General features: G+C 43.6%; 1 protein-coding gene across 1 annotated transcript in view; it reads left to right on the plus strand.

The window, feature by feature from the left end:
- Positions 1-22,126, plus strand: part of Kiaa1210 (KIAA1210 ortholog) — a 135,497-nt gene that overhangs the window by 111,479 nt on the left and 1,892 nt on the right. Inside the window, exons 6-13 of the mRNA XM_026790136.1 lie at positions 4,975-5,103; positions 6,650-6,821; positions 6,893-7,077; positions 7,523-7,702; positions 11,069-11,174; positions 12,892-17,388; positions 18,317-18,504; positions 20,838-20,934. Coding sequence (XP_026645937.1) covers positions 4,975-5,103; positions 6,650-6,821; positions 6,893-7,077; positions 7,523-7,702; positions 11,069-11,174; positions 12,892-17,388; positions 18,317-18,504; positions 20,838-20,934 — 5,554 coding nt within the window. The remainder of the gene's footprint in view (positions 1-4,974; positions 5,104-6,649; positions 6,822-6,892; positions 7,078-7,522; positions 7,703-11,068; positions 11,175-12,891; positions 17,389-18,316; positions 18,505-20,837; positions 20,935-22,126) is intronic.

The following is a 22,126-nucleotide window of genomic DNA, read 5'->3' on the forward strand; positions in this document are numbered from 1 at the left end:
AAAAAACTGTGTTAAACTCTGTTTTTTCTATGTTCAAAATTAAGTTCTCTCAGGTTTTATGTGGAGTTCGTTACCACCTTGGAACTACTCATAGCAGCGGGCTGCGTCCCTCCGCCCGGCTAGCTTTACACCCGAAATAATTACATGGAAACTGTATTCTTTTAAACACTGCCTGGCCCATTAGTTCTAGTCTCTTATTGGCTAACTCTCACATCTTGATTAACCCATTTCTAATAATGTGTGTAGCACCATGAGGTGATGACTTACCAGGAAGGATCTTAACCTGCGTCCATCTTGGAGAGGAGAGCTATAGCGTCTGCCTCACTTCCCTTCTTCCCAGCATTCTGTTTTGTCTACTCTGCCTATCTAATTTCTGTCCTATCAGGCCAGGTAGTTTTCTTTATTAATTAACCAATGAAAGTAACAGATAGATAGAAGACCCACCTACATCATTTTATCTACACTTTTTTTTCCTCTCTCCTAAGCCTATGTACATTTTTAAGAACACTGTGTCTCATTTGGACGTCTTTTATGTCTGAATGTGTCCTATTGTGTATCTGAAATCCTTTTCTGACAAGCAGCATTTTAAAATGGTAAGCAGTGTGGTCATGGCAGCCCTGGCTCCTGGCTCCACCTCTCTCGGCCTTTAACATGGTGGTGGTACTTCACTACCAGCTATGCTCATCACCTCAACTCTGGGAAGCAGTTGGCCCATGCCACCATCAAGCAACTTGTAGCATGCTGCCCACAAAACCCATTTAAGTGCAGGACTTCTCAAAAGAACCAGAGTTTATGCTCCCAACACGAACCAGGAAGCCTTCCCTTAAAGAAGCTGAGCAGGTTGTTTTTTTGCCTCTAATACTGAGTCAGGAAGAATTCTCTTAAAGGAGTTGTGCCTCTGATTGCTGCCAGCAAACAGAGTCTATCTGAAAAAAAATGCATATCAAGAAGTTGTACTTAACTTTGTTTTTTACGTCTAGAATCCTTTTCCAAGCTCTCTCAGATTTTATGTGGATGTAGTCATCCCATGTTGGGTGCCATTTGTAGGCAGAGACTGCTCATTCATTTCCCTGCCACTCAGACCCAAATAATCACACAGAAACTATATTAATTACAATCCCTATATCTCTGTTAATATTTTCTGCCTGCTTTTATTCTTCCCTGGCATAGGCCAAAGCAGTTTTATTTATCAACCAATAAAGCAACACATATACAGAAGGACCTTCCACATCACAGGGCCTCATGTTCACAGAGCACATGCCCCTGTGCTATATGTTCTTCTTTTCTATTTGAGTTAAGAAATGGAAGTGATTATAGTAGGAGGGAGGATGCAGGCTACATCTAAACTTTATCCTCCTAGAATTTTAAGTTGGAAAAGTGCTGGCCTCAACAATTTTTATGTACCAAGGATTTGAGTGAATCAGTAGCTGAGTGGGCACCTTCAAGAATGGGGACACACACTTCTTCAGCACACCCAGAGAATAAACAACAATAATAAAAACCAACTAGTTAATAGCAAAGCTTATACCTTATACCAGCATCTCTTAGCACAAACACCTCTTACTGAGAGCAGTTTCTCCAGCAAGATCTGCGCTTTCTCTGGAGACATTACCAAGGTGGTGTGCTTTACAATCTCTGTTCACACAGACCCAGGCTCCACAGCATCTCAATGTCAGACCCTCCTAAATAGCTGCAGAATATATTTTCCACAAAGTGCCAACCTTCTCCAAAATGTCTAGAATCCTTTTCCAAGCTCTCTCAGATTTTATGTGGATGTAGTCATTCAATGTTGGGTGCCATTTGTAGGCAGAGACTGCTTATTTATTTCCCTGCCACTCAGACCCAAATAATCACACAGAAACTATATTAATTACAATCCCTATATCTCTGTTAATATTTCCTGCCTGCTTGTATTCTTCCCTGACACAGGCCAAAGCAGTTTTATTCATCAACCAATAAAGCAACACATATACAGAAGGACCTTCCACATCACAGGGCCTTGTTTGATGAAACCTCAGGCTAACAGTCCCCAGATTTTCCAATTTTTAAAGGTTGACTCTCATCACATAGCCTAGGTTGGTTATGCACTTCAAATTCTCCTGCTGCAGCCTCTCAATTGCTTATAGACAATGCCACAACACATGACTGTTATTCTTATTTAACACAAGACATGACTTTTCTCCATCCTGAGAAACAGACCCAATTGCTCTCTCTCTGTTAATCCCAAAGATACAAAGAGAAGATACAACTCAAATCACCATGGCCAAATAAAATAAAGGATGTTTCTGTTTTCATGTACATGGGCTGCCTTCCCCTAAAGTGGGGTTCAGGAGGTCAGCATTGGATGTGAGGAAGACAAGGACTGTTTATAGCACAGGGGTAGGGGGTATAGGAGCAGAATATAAGCATAACAAGTTAGTCATAACAAACACCTGAAACAAAGACATGACTGCAAGATGGTCATATCATGGTAGTCATCGTAGTCATAGGTGGTCATATAACCTTTTAAAACAAAGATAGGGTTGTAAGATGGTTATAAACATTTTTTGAAATGAGGACATAATTACCATTATTGGAACAGGCAGTACAGAATCATTTGTCATTAGGGTTACAGGTGTGGCATAATCCAACACTTGAGAAACATAATAAATCATAAGCAGGAATGAACCTAGTTTGTCTTTACTATAAGATGGCTTTTAAACCTATGATGGAGGCAGGCTGGTTGTTCATATCCCTTCACCAGTATCTTATTAACTACAAAGAAAGACATGGAAGTCTAATAACACACAGAGAAAATGATGTAGTTGTTGAAAGGATGACCTAAGGATTCATTATTGAACAAGCTGCTTCCTCCTGTGTCTAGATACTTGACAGGAGGGAAAAGGGACTGAAATGTGTTTTATTTTTTCAAAGCACCCCCATTAACCTAGCTAATAGCAAGAGTGTTCAGTCCAGTCACAACAAACCAGTACTGAGGGATCCCTTTGCTTTTCCCAAAGCCCTAACTAGCTTTCTTCCCCAGGAAGGATGTCCATATTCAATCTCCTTACCCACAGATGTGAGGAAAAGACCTCCATCTACCTCAACACTGTGCACACGGGTACAGTTAGTGTGAGTTGGTCTGAGTTCAGATGGAGGAGCTGGGGAAAGAACTAGAAAAAGCAGTCCCATCCCCTTTCCTCCCCTTTCCTTCCAGAACCCTACCAGAAGGGGATATGGTTTGCTCTTCCTGGGTAACTCACACTCTCTTGTGATTGACTTCCTTGGTAACTATTTTAGGGAGACACTAAACAATATGGCTAAGGGTAGAGATGAGGCATAAGAAGGAACCAGAAGAAATCTGTAGATTCCTCTAAGACAGTTGATGGGATTATTTAAGAGCTCCATGTGCTTTCATTTGAAGATGTGCTAGATCAGTTGTCAGGTTTTATTCTCCACTCTGGCCCTAAATTATCTATCATAAAAATCAGAGAGTCTGTCAAACCTTTTGAAGGCCCTTCGTCTGATATTCTTAGCCTCCAGATCTGTTTTATTTTGTTCTGATACTGGGTATTGAACTCAGGGCTTTTCACATGCTAAAACTATGCTCTACCCCGGAGTTACACCCCCAGCTACTGTCAAGTCTTGATATGTCCCCCAAATGTATATTTCAATATTCACTTCTAGATGATTTTAATATGAGGGAGTCCCTGAATCCTATGCTAAGAAATACGGTCCAGAACTCCAGAGAATATACGGTTTGTTTACCCCACTGGTGGGGTCAAGGAACTATGTACATATAAAGATATGCCACTTCTACACAACATACTGTGAGCCTACGAAAGAGGCTTTGGAGGCTAGTTTGAATCGTATGTCTGAGTACAAGGCCCCATAGTAAGGGGATTTTTCTTGGTAGTTTTTAGTTCGGGTTGGATGTATGTAGGTCAGGGCTTAGATCAATGAGAGTTGACCTGGTACAAGAAGACCACTGGTTGGGGTGAAGTTTGATAGCTTCTTGCCTTTGACTGTGATCGGGAATAAATGAACTCCCACTTCTATACACCCAGATTGGAAAATTACAGGTTTTTCCCTGGCCCGATCATTCTGTTGTACTATAGAATGTCACTGGAGCAAAGAATGCTATTATGTAGTTGTTCATACTGCAAGGTTTGAGAGATCAGTCAAATGAAAAGTGGTCTATATTGTTTACTATTTTCACATCTACGTTCACTTTCATACAAAGCAAGTTGCAAGTTGCATGGTATGGTACCCTTTTAGTGTTCCACATCTAGATCTTTTGGTTTTTCTTTTTTTTTCTTTCTTTTCTTTCTTTTTTTGGGCGGGGACAGGATTTCTCTGTGTAACAGTCCTGGCTGTCCTGAAACTCACTATGTAGACCAGGCTGGCCTTGAACTCTCAGAGATCTGCCTATCTCTGTCTCCCGAGTGCTGGGATTAAAGGCGTGTAGACCTTCTTCTTTTAATTGGAAACAGTGAGGTCTTGGCATGACTAAAATGACCCAGGAAACAGAGGCGCTTGCTCGACAAATCTGGTGGAAGCTTTTAACACAATTAATTCACCAGTTAAAATCATCGCTTCACAACAGCTATGCACTCACACACAGAGAAAGTGTGTATAAAGAGTATATATTATAAGGAGTATACTCAGTATAAAGAGGCAAAACAAGGGGTGGGCAGTTAGCACATTTCTGATCATGTCATCACAAGGAATTGAGTTTGACCCTCAAATTCATTTCCAAAAAAGAAAAAAGAGTTGCACAGAATAAATAAATAGATAGATAAAGATGAAAACTCTTCTTTATGAAGTTCAAACTGTAATGGGGGAATGCGGGCAATGAAAGAGATTAGGAAGGAAACACATAAGACAGTGATGAAAGTGTCAGGGGAAAGACAATGCAAGAAAGAGGATCCTAAGATGTCAGAGCTGGAGCTGGGGAGATGGCTAAATGGGTAACATTTCTTTCTGTACAAGCAGGAGGACCCGGACTCAGAACTTATGGAAAAACCAGGTGTGGCAGCACCTGCATCTGTAACCTCAGTGCCAGCAGGAAAGGAGCAAAGACAGATGGCTCCCAAGGGCTCACCAGCCAGTCTAGACAAAATGGCAAGTTCTAAATTCATTGAAAGACCTTTTCTCAAGAAATGAGATGGATTGTAGTTTGTTTGTTTGTTTGTTTGTTTGCTTGTTTTTACACTCTGGGGGCCCAGCACCCAGCTCCCAAATAAATACATGGAGACTTATCCTTACTTATGAATGCCTGGCCTTAGCTTGGCTTGTTTCAAGTCAGCTTTTCTAATTTAAACTAACCCATTTCTCTTCTTCTGCATTTTGCCTCTGAAATTTTTACCTTTTTTTATTTGATATGCCTTTATTCTCTTCTTAATCCGTGGCTGGTTGTGCGACTGGGGATTGGCCCCTCGCATGCTCCTCTCCTTCTCCTTTTCTCGCTCCTTGCTCTCTCTTGAGCCTAGATTTCTCCTCCTATTTATTCTCTCTGCCTGGCAGGCCTGCCTTGCTATTGGCCGCATGGCTCTTTATTAGACCAATCAGATGTTTTAGACAGGCACAGTAATACAGTTTTAAAGAGTTAAACAAATGCAACAGCAAAGCAATTCGCCACATCTTTGCATTGCTAAACCAATGCTCCACCACATAAACAGATGTAGCACATCTTCAACTAATATTGCACAGCAGTGGGGAGGGACAGAGAAGGACACCTGATGTGTTGACCTCTGGCCTTCATGGGTACATAAATGGGCAAGGCTACCTGCATGCACATACATAGCACCCTCCATACACACATCAGTGATAAAATGTTCAAAGTAGGTTGGCCCTGGAAGGCTTCCATGAGAAGACAGATTCTGAGCAGAGACTTACTTAAGTGAGGGAGGGAGCTAGCTACGCGGACAAGGTGGATAGCAAACCCATCACCATCGGTACAAAGTCCCCTGGAGAGCATGCTGGGACTGTTTGAAGAGAAGCAAACCAGCAGTGTGTCTGGATCAGTAAATGGTAAGAAGATGAGGACAAAGGAGCAAGAGGGGGACACAGTCACGTGAAGTTAACTGGGGCATAGAAGGTACTCATACACTTGCAAGAGCCAGAGCTATGAGATGGTCTTTCTGAAGTTCAGAGCAGCAAAGCATGAGATGTCATTCCATGTGCTGAGCAGTCGGCTAGTAATTGTAGGTGATGGCTCAAGCCAAATAAACTATACTGGGGAGGGATGTTTATAAATTAATGGATGAAGTTGCATTAAGAAGTTAAGAAAAGCCAGGCGGTGGTGGCGCATGCCTTTAATTCCAGCATTCGAGAGGCAGACACGGGCAGATCTCTGAATTTGAGGCCAGCCTGGTCTACAGAGCGAGTTCCAGGACAGCTAGGACTACACAAAGAATCCACGTGTCGAAAAACAAGTTAAGAAGAGCTTGGGGCCTCAGCTAATGCTGTGTGGTTGACCCCCCAAAACAGCTGCAGTGTTCCTTTAGATTAGAGGTAAAGACAGAAAGGTGATCTCTGTTTATCAGTACCCCAACCCATTAACACTGCTCAGTCCCCCCACACTGAAATCACAGACCATAAAAGGACCATAGCTGGAGTCTCGATAAGCAGCTGAAGATATCCCCGTGTCAGCATACAGTGTTCGTAGGCAATGCGGCTGCATGTGGACTCTGCCTCTTGCCAAGGGCTCCCTGGCACCATGCAACACTACTTCGAAAAGGACTTAGTGGAGAAACACAAAAGGAACATGCTGTCATGTGCTGCTGATGTCCGGGAGCGAACATGTCCATTACCTGCTATTCAATGTGACTTCTTTGCAGGTACTTAGGAGTAGGTGACCTCATGCGTGTCTCTTGAGGGTGTAGAAAATGTTATGTCCATAATCCTCCAGGGGACTATTTCTACGTTCCTACCAAGGAATGCAACCAGGTACCCCAGATCCAAATAGTTTTGGGAGGTGGAACCAACCACAAGGAGGACAAGGCTATGGGCTCTGCCTATGCTTCATTGGAAGTGGGAAAAGTCAGTTCCCAGAGTCTTCCCATCAACTTTGGACCCACAAACAGTAAATATCAAGTTAGTGTGCTCTCTACGAAAATCTTCCAAATGGATTTTCTCCATGCATCTAACACTCTAATAGAGCAGCTCCAGAGCCCATGGAGTTTCTTTCGTACAAGGTTGCACCTTGCTCCCTAGACAAATGTCTTCCTGTCACTAAGAAGGGAAGATGGGACACAAGAACATGCAAGGATTCCACCTCATAAACTCCACTATGTGTTCCAATTGCGAGGGCAACAGGACACCCTGGTTGCTTCCTGAGTGAGGAAGCACCCCAATTTCTTCCTATTTCTCACTTTACAAAGGATCCAAAGTGACATTTGCACAGGAAGGGGAAGAAAAGAGGGCGGTCATCCACGAAAGGTTTCCGTAAGCATTCCTCAACAAGGAAGAGGCACCTCTGGCTTCAAGGGCAGGGCCAGTGTCTGCATGGATTGAGTCACGTGTTTTTCCCACTCTCCAGAGCGGCTTGGAATTGTTCTTGGAGCTTGATCTCTCACAGTCTTCTCAAAGCAGCGCCCAGCTGCTCTCAGGGTTCAGCACCCCAGCCACCTCACAAGGCTGCTTGGATTCTTCCACTGCTAAACACAAGATAGCTTTAAATCCCTGGAAACAGAAGAGGAAGAAGACAGCTTCCTCTTCTGTAAGTCTTCTAAGAGATTCTAAGAGAAAAGACGAGTTCTGACCCGTGCCCTCTGCTGTTAAGGAAACTCTCCGTATATAGATGTGTCCTGCCTTTGAACATGGTGCCACGGCATTGTTATCTACAAAGTTCATGCTTCAGAACCGTGCAACTGATTTTTTTTTTTTAAAAAAAAAAAAGAAGCCCCAAATATCAAGCTTTAAGTTTGTGGCTTTGTGTTAGGCCACATTCATAGATACCCTTGGCCACATGTGGCCATGTGCTGCCTGAGGGCCACAGCTGGACACAGTTGATGGGTGGTCCACACCCGTTAGTAGGGATAGTAATGCCCATATATCACTGTCCTGGCCTTGATGCATGCAGTGGGTGAGCAAGCTTGAGCTGACTGCGTGAAATGTCCCATTGATTTGAAACTTCTATGAAAGGGAATGGGGGAAAGCAGAAACAGAGTTAACCCTGTTCAACCTACTTATTGGTTAAGTTCCTGGAAATCCCTTCAGTCCTCTCTGCAGAGAGTATTCAAGCCTAGCACGGATGAAGATTCATTGATTGATTGATCGTATGAGACCCGTGAGCTATAAACTGCTGCGCTGCTCCACTCTTTCCGAGACGGGGCTTTCGGCAATTCCAGTCATTCAGAATTCAGCCCTTCCGAAGACCTCCACATGCTGCCAAAGAGTTCTGCATGAGTTACTAGCAAGTCAAGCTATATTTAGGCAGAGCTAATAAGTTAGAATCATAGCAAAGAACTCTGGAGAGATCTCTCAATGGTTGCCAGATCATACTGCTCTTACGAAGAACCCAGGGTTGGTTCTCAGCACTCATGTCAGGTGGCCCACAATTGCCTGTAACTCCAGCTCCAGCAATCCAATGTCCTCTTATGGACTCTTTAGGTATCTGCAGACACATGTGCACAGACCTACACAAAGACACAGCACATACATATATCTAAAAACAAAACAAAAAATTTTAAAAGTATTCTCTTAAAATCACGTGTTCAAGGCTACTCCTCACTTTCTCTTCTACAAGGTTCTATCTTTGATCCACTTGGACTTGAGTTCTGTGCAGGGTGGTGGATGTTTCTCTATTTGCATTCTTCTATGTGCCGACATCCAGTTATGTGGCACTATTTATTAATGATGTTTTTTTTCCATTGTATAATTTTGGTTTCTTTGTCAAAAACCAGGTGTGCATAGGTGTGTGGGCTTATGTCATGGTCTTCAATTCAATTCCATTTATCCATCTGTCTGTTTTTATTCCAATACCATGAGGTTTTTATTGTTATTACTCTGTAGTAGAACTTGAAATTAGGGATGGTGATCCTCAGGAAGTTCTTTTAGTGTATAGGATTGGTTTTAGCTATCCTGGGTTTTATTGTTTTTCCATATGAAGTTGAGTATTGTTCTTTTAAGGTCTGTAAAGAACTGTGATAGGTTTTGATGCAATCATTGAATCTGTAGATTGCTTTCGGTAAGATTGCCATTTTTACTGTGTTAATCCTACCTATCCAAGAGCATGAGAAATCTTTCCACTTTCTGATATCTTCTTCAATTTCTTTCTTCAAAGACTTGAAGTTCTTGTCATAAAGGTCATTCTTTTGTTTGGTTAAGGTTACCCCAAGATGTTTTATATTATTTGTGGCTATTGTGAAGGGTGCTGTTTCCCTGATTTCTTTCTCAACCTGTTTATCATTTGTATTGAGGAGAACTACTGAGTTTTTGAATTAATTTTATAACCAGCCATTTTGCTGGAGATGTTTATCAGTGTAGGAGTTTCCTTGGTAGGATTTTTGAGGTTGCTTATGTACAGCATCATACTATCTGCAAATAGCAAAAATTTGACTTCTTCCTTTCCAATTTATAGCCCCTTGATCTACTTTTCATGTTAACTAAAACTTCAAGTATTATATGATAGATATGGACAGGCTTGTCTTGTCTCTGATTTTAACTAAATTGCTTTGAGTTCTCTTCATTTGATTTGAGGTTGGCAATCAGATTGTGATATATTGCTTTTATTATGTGTACATATATTCTTTGAATCCCTCCAAGACTTTTATCATGAACGGGTTTTGAATTTTGTCAAAGACTTTTTCATCATCTAATGAGATGATCATGTGTGGTTTTTTTCCCGGATTGTTTATATGGTGGATCACATCACAAAATTTTGTATGTTGAACCATCCCTCCATCTCTGGAATGAAAGCCTCTTGGTCATGCTGGATGAATTTTTTGATGTGTTCTTGGATTTGTTTTGCTAGTATTTGGTTGAATATTTTTGTATCAGGGCCCACAGAGACTGCACCAACAGCTAGGGAACCTACATGAGATTGACTTCAGTCCTCTGCATTTATGTTACAGTTGTGTAACTTTGTGCTCTTGTGGGACTCTTAACATTGAGAACAGAGGCTGTCCCTAACACTTTGTCTTGCTCTTGGGACCCTACTCCTCATACTGGGTCACCTTCCATGGTCTTAGTGCATGAGGAGGTGTTTGGTCTTACTGCAACTGGTTGATAGCTATGAGAGACCTGCTCTTTTCTGAATCAAAAGGGAGGAAGAGTGTGTGTGTGTGGGGGGGAGGTGTTATGGTTGGGACTGTGAGGGGAGGGAGGGGAAACTGCAGTTGGGATGTAAAATAAATAAATAAAAATAAAAATATCACACGTGTGGGGACCTGTGTTTGGGTCCCAATACCCGTTTAAAAAGATGGGTACAAAGAGAGATTAGTGGAACAATGACACATACATAGACATGTCAAAGTGACTGGGACAAATCTTATGATGCCTCAGCCCGCCACAAGTAACTACAGACAGCTAAGAAACACTAAGATTGGGAAAAATAGTCTTCCCCAGGGAAAAGAATACCAATTAATTTACCAAATGATCAGCCCTGAAAACATACAAATAAGCAACATTATATAGATCTAACAGGTAATATTTAGGAATATTTGTGCACACATAATATGTGTGGGCATATAATGATAATTAATGAAAAAAAGAGACCATAAATGTGAAAGAGAACAAAGAGGGGGATGTGGAAGTGTTTGGAGGGAGGAGGAGAAAAGGAAGAATGTTGTAATTATATCATGATCTCAAAAATAAAAATTATAAAAGATATCTCAATTTTGCTTTTAAAACAAAATATGAATTGGGAGGGCAGCTCTCAACTGGGGAGCCTAGGGGCCAAAGCCTATTCACATATTGGGCCCCATGGACACCTCCCATCACCCAGAGAGGCAGGCTCTCCACTATGGGAGACTTCCTGTGAACCTTCTGGCATGCCTCCTCTGCCTTGGTCACTTGTGTAAAGATCTGGGGAATATGGCAGTCAGAATGAAGTTCTTTGTTTTCCTTTGAAATTTTGTTTCAGGCCAAAGCAAAGCAGGAAGAGCAGCCCGCTTCACTGGTGACTAAAGAAAAGGCCACAACCAAGACAAAACACGCCGACCGGAAGGAGCACAAAAGGGACAGCACAGGTTCGAATCCCTTCACTGCCCGTCCGTGGATCTCGGTCTTCGATGAACAGTACAGTGTGCTGGGAGTCTAAACAAAAACGCCCTCTTCCCAGGGCTGCTACCCTGGGTCCCCTTGTGTGTCGGATGCACACAAGTGAGCTGGAGAGAGGGTTCTGCAGCTAAGAGCGCGCACTGCTCTTACAGAGGACCCCAGTTTGGTTCTCAGCACTCAAGTAAGGCAGCTCACAACTGTGCATAAGTCCAGCCCCAGGGGCATCTGACACTTATGATTTCTGTGGGCACCTACATGTATGTACCCATACCCAGAATTAAAAAATAATGAAAGCCTATGAATGTATTAGGGCCCTGGGCACCTCACCACAAGCCAGGGAGGCAGGCTTTCCACTGTGGGAGACTCTGTGTGACCCTTCTGGCATACTGTTTGCTGCCTATCTCAGTATTGAAAGGGTTAAGGACCCTCTGTGAGGCATATTCCCAGATGCATCACTTAAAAAAATCACAAAAGCAAAACTTTTAATTAAATTAAAGATATGTTTACAAAAGTATGGCCCAAGATTCTCCTCCTACACCGACAGAAACAATGGTTTTTTTTTTTTTTGTGGAAAGGATTACACATGTTTTTTAAAATTTTTTTAATGATTTATTATCTTTATGTGCATTCGTGTGAAGGTGTCAGATCCCCTGGAACTGGATTTTCAGACAGTTGTGAGATGCCATGTGGGTGCTGGGAATTGAACCCTGGTCCTCTGGAAGAGCAGTCAGTGCTTTTAACAGCTGAGCTGTTTCTCCAGACCCCACATGTTTTTTTTTATCCTATCTAAATGAATTTCCAACTGGAGAGGCACGTTGTTTGTAAATGTGTTCAGTTCTTTCAAATGGCTATGCTTGCTGAGTTCTGTGGAGTGCAGCTAGTGATAGCCTATTCAGTGTTCTTTCCCGACAATGCAAGAAGATAGGAACAACGGAACTGGCTCCCCCAAATTATTCTCGTAGGAGCCACAGTTCTCTTCCAGTTTAGAGAAAGTGGTTGCTGTTCCACAGGAAGGGCCTGATTTAGAAAGAGCACAAGCCCTAAATCAAGGAGCTCTATACTGTATGCTGCAGATGCAACCACTAGGTGGCGCGTCAGACTCAATGTCTGTGAAGAAGGACCCAGCACAGCGGGGCTGTTAACTTAGATCAAACTGAGCTGTAGAGGAAAAAGTCCCGAAGGAGTACCTCACAGATGCAGGAGGCTCACAAACATCTGTAACTTCAGTTCCAGGGCATCTGAAGTCTCTTCTGGCTTCTCCAAACACCAGGCACACACGTCATACAAAGACTTATATCAGGCAAAATATCCACATCCACACAATAATAAAATAAAAGTCATTCAAAAAGAATCCCCCTTGCTCCTGCTCCAGTTAGGTTTCTCAAATGTAATCATTGTTACAAAAATCACCATTTGCCTCCTTTGAATTTCACACCTAATGGTCAAGCAGACTACTGATGGCATGCTAATGACCCAGTCCAAGACTATCTGCTCATAGGATCAAAATTGCCTTTACTAGAAACATTTTCCATCGCTGAAAGCTAGCAGTGAACAAGGGAATATCTCCTGCATAGTCCCATGTTCATATCAGGGAATTTGGTAGCAAACATAGCCAGGGGAGAGTGGTACTCTTTTAGGAAGTCGAAAGCATAAACATCTCTCCTTTCCTTTTTACATTTGGTACAGGGCCTACAAGCCAGGAGCAGAGTTACAAACCTGACTCTCAGGATAAGAAGAAGACAAGACATCAGTCTCTAAGTACTGATGCTGCCTCAAGCACAGGCCACTCGGTTTCAGGATCCCATCCAAGAAGACGCAGAAGAAGAGTCAAAAACGAGTTGGGTTTAGTGGAGAAAGACCTTCTAAAATCCACGAAAGAACATGACCTGGCTGGGAAAGCTGGCTCCTCACCTCCTGAAGATTTGCCTGGTAAGGAGCACTCTTTCTTGAAGCTTTGTCTGGAGAAGCAAAGCACAGAGCAGAACCCAACTGCACAAGCAGCGGTTACTACTCCTCAGAAGATGCCTTCCAATAAAGGGAATGTGAAGGGGAAAATGGCTACCATAGACGTTGAAGCCCAAAGAACACCAGCACCACAGCCTACACCTACACAAGTGGCAGAATTCACAGTGAGCAATCCACTACTCAGCCATGAAGAAGGGTTTGCTGAAGGCCAGAAGGAAAAGGAGAAAGCCAGTTCACGGATAAGACAAGCATCCACAAGCCAAGAAGAGGCCACTGTCTCGAGGACAGCGGAGGCCCAAGCGTGTGCGCATCCTTCTCAAGTCCATGGAGAAGAGGGAGAAGCATCCAGCCTTGCTTTGCAAAAGTTTCTACCAAGAAAGGAATTATCCTTGGAGAGCACAACTTACCCCAAAGGGAGGCATCCCAGAGGTGGCCTTCGGGCCTTTTCAGCAAGTGTTTCAAGCACTACCGCAGGAGATGATGTTTCTATGCCCATGTCGCCTCTTCCCCTCAGGAGGTGGCCACCTGCAGGGGAAATCTCCACCGATTCATACAGTAGTTCAGAGTATGAGAGTAGTTCTGAAGTGCAACTGGGCTCCCCTCATTCTTTCCAGCTTCTGTGGAGCCCTCAAGATGACGATGTCTTCCTGAAAGCAGATGCCGAACTGAGCAAGACGGGGTGGCAGCAGCCTCTAAGAAAAGCCAAAGCTGGAGAAGTCTCCTCAGAATCAGACAGTTCCTTAGACGATCAGAGAAGCTGCGAGATGACATCTGCCCAGTCCTTCCAGTCCTTGGACGAGTTTGAAGGATGCTCAGAATCACCAAGTTTTATCATCGATTCTGTCTCTGAAGAGAAGTTGGCTTCCAGGAGATATTCCCAGGCCTTGCTGGAGTCTGAAGAAAATGAAGTCTCCACAGAGTCAAGCAGTTACTTTGAGAAGTATCACAGTTCTGAGGATATGAGCAGCTCGGAGGAAGAGCAGCCTCCTGAACCTTCCAAGCAGGCCCTGGGTCAATCCAGAGACCAGCAAGAAGTGTCCCCAGTTTCGAAAAGTATCCCAAAAGAGTGGAGTGGTTCTGCCAAGCCAGAGCACCCCGTACACACTTCTCCACCCATTGTGAGCCCTTGTACCCAGCAGCACCTCCCCATTTTGGGGAACATTTCTGCAGCACAAAGCAGACCGGTAGAGTTACTACCTCCCGGCCACACTGTCAGGTTATGGATGAGCCCTCAGTCTGAGCATCAAGTGTTTTCAGAGGGCACTGCTGCTGACTGGGACATTTTTAGGCAGCCACCATCCCCTAGAAAGGCTTTGAAGTACCCAGTGGTGCACACCATTGAGCAAAATATTCCCCCAAGTCTAGACGTTTCGACCATGGGAGAGGCAGCTTCCATGGAAGCCCTGCTTCTCAGACACCACTCTCAGCCCCCAATCAGACCAGTACTGGAGCAAGATATTTCTGCAGGCCCAGAGCTTGGCATTTTTGAACAATGTGTTGCTGCACAGTCTCCCAGATACTCTTCTCAGCCTTCAGTGGGACCAACCATCAAGAAAGAAGTTTCACTGGGTGCAGAAAGTGCTGCATTTGAGGGAAGCCATTTTATGGAGCCCCTGCTTCTTCAGCATCTTCCTCAACCCCTGTTGAAACCCTTCACCCAGCACCAGGCTTCGACGTTTGAAAGAGGTGTTCCTATGGATTCAAGGCTTCTGGCACAATCTTTCCATCCATGGCTGAAGCCTCCAGGGAAGCAATCATTTTCCGATTCAGAGAGCACAGCTTTCGAAGGGAACTCTTCTATGGAGCATGCGTCCCTTTCCCTTTCCCAGCCTATGAAGCAACCTTATCAAAATGTGCCTTTAGAATCTGAGGCTGTCCCTGCTCAGGTCATTGCCGTGGGCCCACTGCACACCAAATATTTTACTCATTCCTTACTAACTCCTCAAAGTCAACCAGTCACAGAAAGTACCTCAGTAGAAGGTGCCTCTTTGGTGGAGCTATTGCCTCCTCAACCCTCAGTAAAGTCCAAATTCCAACCACAGATGACCAGAGATCCAATGCGTGCTTCCACTCAAGGGGGCAACCCTATGGAGTGCGCACCTACTCAACAGATCTTCCAAACACAGCCTGTCCCTAAATTTAAGCAAGTGCCTACAGGTTCAGATAGTCCTGAGGCCCAAGAGATCATGTCTGTACAGCCAGGTTCTTCCAGATGCCCTTCCCAGCTATGGGTGACTCCTAACTTTGAGCAAATACCTGTACTCCCTGGCAATGTTCCTGCTGTATGGGCCATTCCTATTCATCCGCCAGCTCCCAAAATGCCTTCTCAGCCCTTGATGGGATCAGTAGTCCGACAGTCAGCCTCCACAGGATCCATGAACACATCTATACAACAAGTCGCTGTAGAGCCATTGTCTCCTAGAAACCCTTTGCAGCCATGGCCAACTTCTCCATTTGAACAAATCTCTGCGCCCCCAGACAAGGCTGCAAAAGCAGCATGGAGCATTCCTGTTGATCCACCAGCTCCCAGAGAGCTTTCTCAGCCCTTGATGGGATCAGTAGTCCAACAGCCAGTCTCCACGGAGTTAGTGGCTATTTCTGTACCCCAGAGCGGTTCTGTGGGGCTCATGCCTTCTAGATTCTCTTTCCAGTCAAGAGTAGATCCGGAGACTTATGCAGCAGATGAGGGAGTTTCTCCAGTTATGAAGCCTGGAAGACATCAACTCCCAAGAAGCACAGAATTCAAGGAAGAAGTTTCCTCAGATTTATTGGGAGCTTCTGGAGAATGGGGCATTCCTATCGAGCCAATGCCTTCAAAATATGGACCTCATCCATGGTTGGGTCCTGAGTCTGAGCGCCAAGCCTCAAGTCTAGAAGGTTTTGCCAAAGAGGGGGACATTTATAAGGAGGCACGGATTCCCAGAAATCCTTCCCAAAGCATTACAAAACTTCAAGTCCAGAAGACACCCTCAATGTGCGAGAGTCCCTCTGTTGAGGGAGGCATTTCCTGGAAGCCACCGCCTCCCAAAGTTGCCACCCCGTTCTCAATGAGTTCTAAAGTTAAGGACATGCCCTCCAGTCTGGAGAGTGCTGATGATCAAGACAGCTCTAAGAAACAACAGGGTAGAAGCGCTCCTTCCCAGTCCTTTGTGAAATTTATGGCGAATCAAATCTTCTCAGAGAGTACTGCTGGGGAGACGGCCATTTATGGAAAACCTGTGCTTCAGAATCGAAGCCGTCCTTCCAGATCTTTGGTGAAGCCTAAACTGGAGGAGCAAGCGTTCTTACAGAACTGGGATGATGAGCCTAAGGAAGACACCGCTTTGAAGAAGCTGCCCCTGAAGCAGCCTCCGCAGTCGCCCAGAAGACCGAAAGAGTCCCAGGAAGTTGTGTCATATTCTAAGGGCGCCCCTGGGAAGTGGAGCGGCTCTGCAGTGGACAGTTCTCAGTCCCTGGGAAAGCTTGAATACAGGCAGAAAGTCTCCGTTTCTGTCAGTTTTCCCGAAGAGTGGAAGAGGTCCAAAGTCCAACCGCCTTCCACACAGCCTTCTCAAGGCTTCGATGTAGCTAGGTCGCAGCCACCGGTTTTATCAACAGCTCCTGCAAATGTTCCTGTGGAGTGGCGCAGTTCTGAGGGGCATCGGCCTCCCGGTCAGTCTGCTCAGTCTTTAGTGATCTCTGACTATCAGCAACAAGTTTACTTAAGTTCTGCCAATGCTGCCACGGAAGGAACCACTTCTAGGAAGAATACTGGCAGCTGGTCCACGCCAAAAGGCCCAGATTCTACAAAGAAAACCATGAAAGACACACAAGGCTATGGGGACTTCATTAAAAGCACCCCAACTTCCGTTACCAAACCTGGCAAGTTCACTTGGGTTCCTGCCCAGAAAGCATTTGCTTCAACTGGCGCTTACTCTAAAGAGGAAGTTCCTCAGCGCCGTGACGAAAAAGAGCGTTCTTCGTTTCTCTCCACCAGCAAGTCTGATGTCGAAAATGTTTTCGGAGTGCGACTGCGGAAAATCTCCCAGAGGAGTGGGATCCCAGAGCCTATAGCGCCAGTTGTCCCAGCAGGCAAAGAACAGACGAACAAAGGAACTCCCCAGGACTTCAGCGGAGGCCATGAGAAGTCCAGCCAAGCACTTAGCTGTGCACAAAAGCAAGAAAGCAGGCCCAGATATGAAGGCATTTTCAAGAAGCCAACAGTTTTCCGACCTCCAGGTAAGAGTTTTGTCTCTCCAGAGAGAAGACCTGTAAGGCAAAGCCTTAGATGAATGGGCCATGAACTCCGTGGCCTCTAGGTTTTCAACTGTACGACTTTGACAGAACTAGCTGTGGATTTAGAGATGGGGCTAGTGCTGCATCTTGGATGAAAATATTCAGAAGTAACTCCTTTGCACTCTTCCTTTTCCCCAGGAGGCAGCGGTCAGGGCATCCATTTACTTCTCATTAATAGATGCAGGACCTCCTCCTCTCCCTTCTCCATCTACCTCATGTAGAGCGTTCTTTGGGCAGAATCCCATGAGTTCCTAAAAATTAAATAATAACTTTACATACACCATGTCACTTTAATCTGTCAATCAGATCCCCCAAACCCAGTTCATCAAGAGCAATACGAAATCATCTTAATTTACTCCAGATCAAGGTGACCTGTTGAGCTCCACTCTTTTCAAAAAACAATGTGTCCTTAGTATCATCCCTGCCTGTTCTTGTCTCTGCCTCTGATCACACCTATTTCACAGTGACATTTGCACAAGGGACCAAGAAGTAACAATCTGTAAGATTTTTCTTAGAGTTGGAGGGATTGTATCAATGGTCTGAGTCTTTGGCATCTTGAGAATTTTCTCAGACTGTCTGACAACAATTGTCCTGTCCTGATCTGGGGATGGGAAGAGGGATGGCTAAAGGAAAGAAAGGATTCACTAAGAGACAGTATGCCCATTTGAATGCGCAACTATTTAACTACTTAATCCTGCCTTCCCACTTTGTAGGAAGGGTACAAAAGAGAATGGCCCTTCCCTAAATGGTCTCTATTTTTGATTGGCAACCAGAAATGATCCTATTTGGAACACTGCTGTGGGCAACCTAAATCAGACTGAAGACTCTTTCTGCCTGGCTTCCTTTCTAATTCTTTTCCTTTCTTTTTCAGAAAAGACCTCTAGTTTGAAGTCAGATTACACTACAGAACCATCTTGGATCAGTGTGGCAAAACAGAGGCAAAAGGGCTTTGCCTCCCACTTCCCTAAAACACCCCGAACCAGAGCTGAAATTAGGGCTGAGACCAAGGAGCAAAAATATCAGTCAAAATGTGATCCAGGCATGGAGAGTCCATGGAAGGTTAGTGGATCCATTGACGGAGTTTGCACTGGGAGTTCTGCCAGACACGCAGTGACCATCTCTTATTGGGAGCATTAGCCAAGGACAATTCTCCTTTATTTTGTATTCACACAAATGTGACAGCCTAGATGCTCTTACAGCATTTATGAAAAGTAATGGATATGAAGAGAGTCTATAAATTAAGCCTTGTCCGAAATATTCTGAAGTGGAATTCCATGAAATTGGGTGCCTAAAAAAGGAGAGAAAACATCAGCCCTATTACTACAAGCAGAAATAATAAGACAGAGATAACAAGTAAAGTAAAAACGGAGCAACTATTTGTTATACCTTTAAGTACATGCACATGTTTTTCATAAATGAGAATCAAACTATGAACACAGAAGGCCCCTTTATCCCAACAGTCTCTGAGGGGAGCTGCACACGGTAAAGAGCCCTGTAGTTGAATGTCCTTTCCACTTTAACTCGTTATTTATATGTTATGATGGTTAACTTTTCAGAATCTGAGCTCAAAGATAGTATTACTCCCAATTTCAAAGTTCGAATTATTTTTACTATATATTTTAGCAACCTCAGCCTAAGATGTTTCCAAATTCTCCTCGTAAGTCCAGGATTTTTGCTTGTTTGTGCAATGGAGGCCCTTTAGAGCTTCTCTCTCTTGGGTCTCAATGGACAGCATCATTGCTCTTGCACTTTGGGGCACTCATGATGACACCATCCCAGGGCATCAGACACTTAAGACAGCTAAGTAAAAGACAGGAAACATGAGCATACAGTGTGGGATGCTGGACCAAAGGGAAATTCACAGCCAGGTGGGTATGAGAAGGGGTGAGGATTCTGGGCCACTAGAAATGGCAGTCAGTGTAAACTTTATCAAGTGTTTATTTATGAAAAGTCTCACTGAATATTTTTGGACTGCGATTGACCACGTGTAATTAAAACTGGGCAGTGAAAGCTTAGGGAAGGGGAGCTCTTTTTCATTTAATGTTTCCTTATGCATTCCTTTCCATATCAGTCCCTAAATACGTACTTTTAGGTGTTGATGTTCACACTTCTACATACCGATTTGGTTGGTTTCACACTTACCTGTAGATTTTAAAATGTTACAGGATGTACTAGACATGAGGATAGGGATGATGGAATAATGCTTTCTTCTTAGGAAATCTGCAGAAAGCGAACCTCAAGAAAGCAAATTACATTTACATATCAAAAGCTGTCTCTGAGATCCTATAGAAGTGCTTACTAAATTTATTAAGGGAGTCACGCTTTAATCATCACTCTGCTTTAAAGATCTTTCCAATTTTTTTTGTCATTGGTTACCTCTTTTGTCAGGGGAAAATACCCTAGCGTGTGTAAACTGTTGACTTAGAACAGTTGTGTAGAGATCAACTTTAAAAGGCTACACATTACAGTTACATCACTTCCTAGTGGAAAAAGCACTTCTAGTCGCATACCAACCAGTTTTGGAAGGTAGAGATCATGCAGTGCTAACTTCAACCAACTGGATCAGATTTGCTTGGAACCATCACATCTTGTTAGCTCACAGCTAAGTGATGGTACAATGTTATAGAGAAGGTTGTTCTCCCATCTGAGTAATAACCAGCTCCAGCATTACTTAGCTTCTGAGATCAGAAGAGACTGGGAGCAGTCAGGATGCTTTGGTGGTAGACAAGAGAGAAGGTATTCTCTTATCAGTTTGTTTACACTATTTGTGTTACTAGACAGCTTTTCTTCCTGGTCTGAAAGAAAGGTGGCAAACTTGATGCAGTTTGGGATTTGTTAATAATTTAAGTTCTGGTACTGGAGAGATTACACAGTGGTTATGAACATTTAGTGCTCTTTCAGAGGACATGGATTCCGTTCCCAGCACCTCCAGAACAGCTCCTAACCAAGTGTAACTCCAGTTCCAGGGATGCAATACTCTCTTCTGGCCTCAGCGGCAGTGCCTGTGGTGCACACACATATATGCAGCAAACCACTTGAATACACACACACACACAAAATAGATACATAATTAAATAATATATATGCCAAATAAATCATTAAATATATATGTATTATATGTGTGTGTGTGTGTGTGTGTGTGTGTGTATTACAAGCCCAAGGAGCTTTGTGCTAACTTTTGTTATTGATCTATATAATCAATTTTTAATAGTTAGAGATTTCTAGCCAGATGTATACTTCTGCACCAATATCTATATCCTCTATCTTTTTTTTCTCATTATTGTTGAACTCATAATACCCAGGACAGGGTTCACACCATGTTGTCTTCTAAGTAGCTTGCTGTCTTTATTGTAAGGGCTTACAAAGGTTTTCTTTTCATTTTGCTATTACAGGAACCAGAACCCACAACTAATATCCCCTCAAGAATGACTTTTTATTCCACTGTTCCCAGAGAGGAGTCGTCAAGGCTGTCTAAGTCTACACAATCAGGTGAAAGTACTCATTCTCACCTGTCAAAAAAGCCCAGAGGAACGTGGTGAAACATTTTGCAATTTCAAGTTCAGGCAATGTATTTCTCTTATTGATAGAATCAGCTTCATTATTCTTTCATGTCTCTTTCATGAAATGCCACAGACATTAGCTTACTTTAAGGAAATCCAATTGTTATAGCTGAGTCCAGTGTGCAATTTCCATAGCCCTTTCTAGTCTCTCACCTCACTGAAGAAGCGATCGAGGCAAGGCACAAAATCTTCTTGTGGCTAGGTAGGAGAGGAAAGTACCACGCCATTTTCAAGCTGATAGCAAGGCAGTGTTTCTTCACCTGTTCTAACCTCAATGAAATCTGTTGACAATAATCCACTGTATAGGCCCATCAGCACGGATTCACGATTACTGCAAAGGCTTGCTTCACATGCCCTTTATTCTGACTCCTGAGGGTGTGAGACATTGGGGGTATGATGTTGAAAGCTGCAAAGGAATGTGACAGGTAGTAATAGACTGTGGCCTCATCGGTGAGAGTTATGTGCCAGAGGGATTTCCTCAGCAGGAGCTGATGTTGAGGAGGATGAGGGTTTTTTTTTTTTTAAAAAAATAACATAATTACTAATTGAATTTTTTTAGGAATATCACATCCTATACCCCAATCCTGTTCACCTCCCAGTCCCTTCACATCTACCCCTCACCCCTGCAGCACGCCTCAAAAATAATCTTCCAAAATTTAAGTTAAAACAAAACAAACAAACAAACATCAAAGCCCATCTTGGTCCTCCATCACTCCAGCCTCAGTTCATCCCAGTGACATTGAGAACTGTGGTGTGTCACACAGTGTACCCTTTGTTCAATCAGCCCCATCCACAAATGTTCATTGCCATGAATCATTGGTCTGGTTCAAGGTCTCTGGTCTCTGGCACACCATCATCCCCCGGACCCTCACCAAAACTGGAGAGGAAGATGATTTCCATTCGACTCAGGAGCCCATTATTTGGCTGTGGAAATAGCTGTGATCGTACTGATCCATGTCTTATGAGCAGTATATTCCTAAGATGTGGTTATCGGCTTCCCCTGTAGAATAGATCCACCAAGAATATTGTTAAATGATAGACAGCCTTCACTCCATCCCTACTGTTTCAGTGGGTTCAAGAAATTGCAATAAGCACTGCCAGTTTTTGTGTTTCTTTGTTTT

This window comes from Microtus ochrogaster, unplaced genomic scaffold (genome assembly GCF_000317375.1).
Source record: "Microtus ochrogaster isolate Prairie Vole_2 unplaced genomic scaffold, MicOch1.0 UNK42, whole genome shotgun sequence".
In the NCBI taxonomy this organism is placed as follows: Eukaryota; Metazoa; Chordata; class Mammalia; order Rodentia; family Cricetidae; genus Microtus; species Microtus ochrogaster.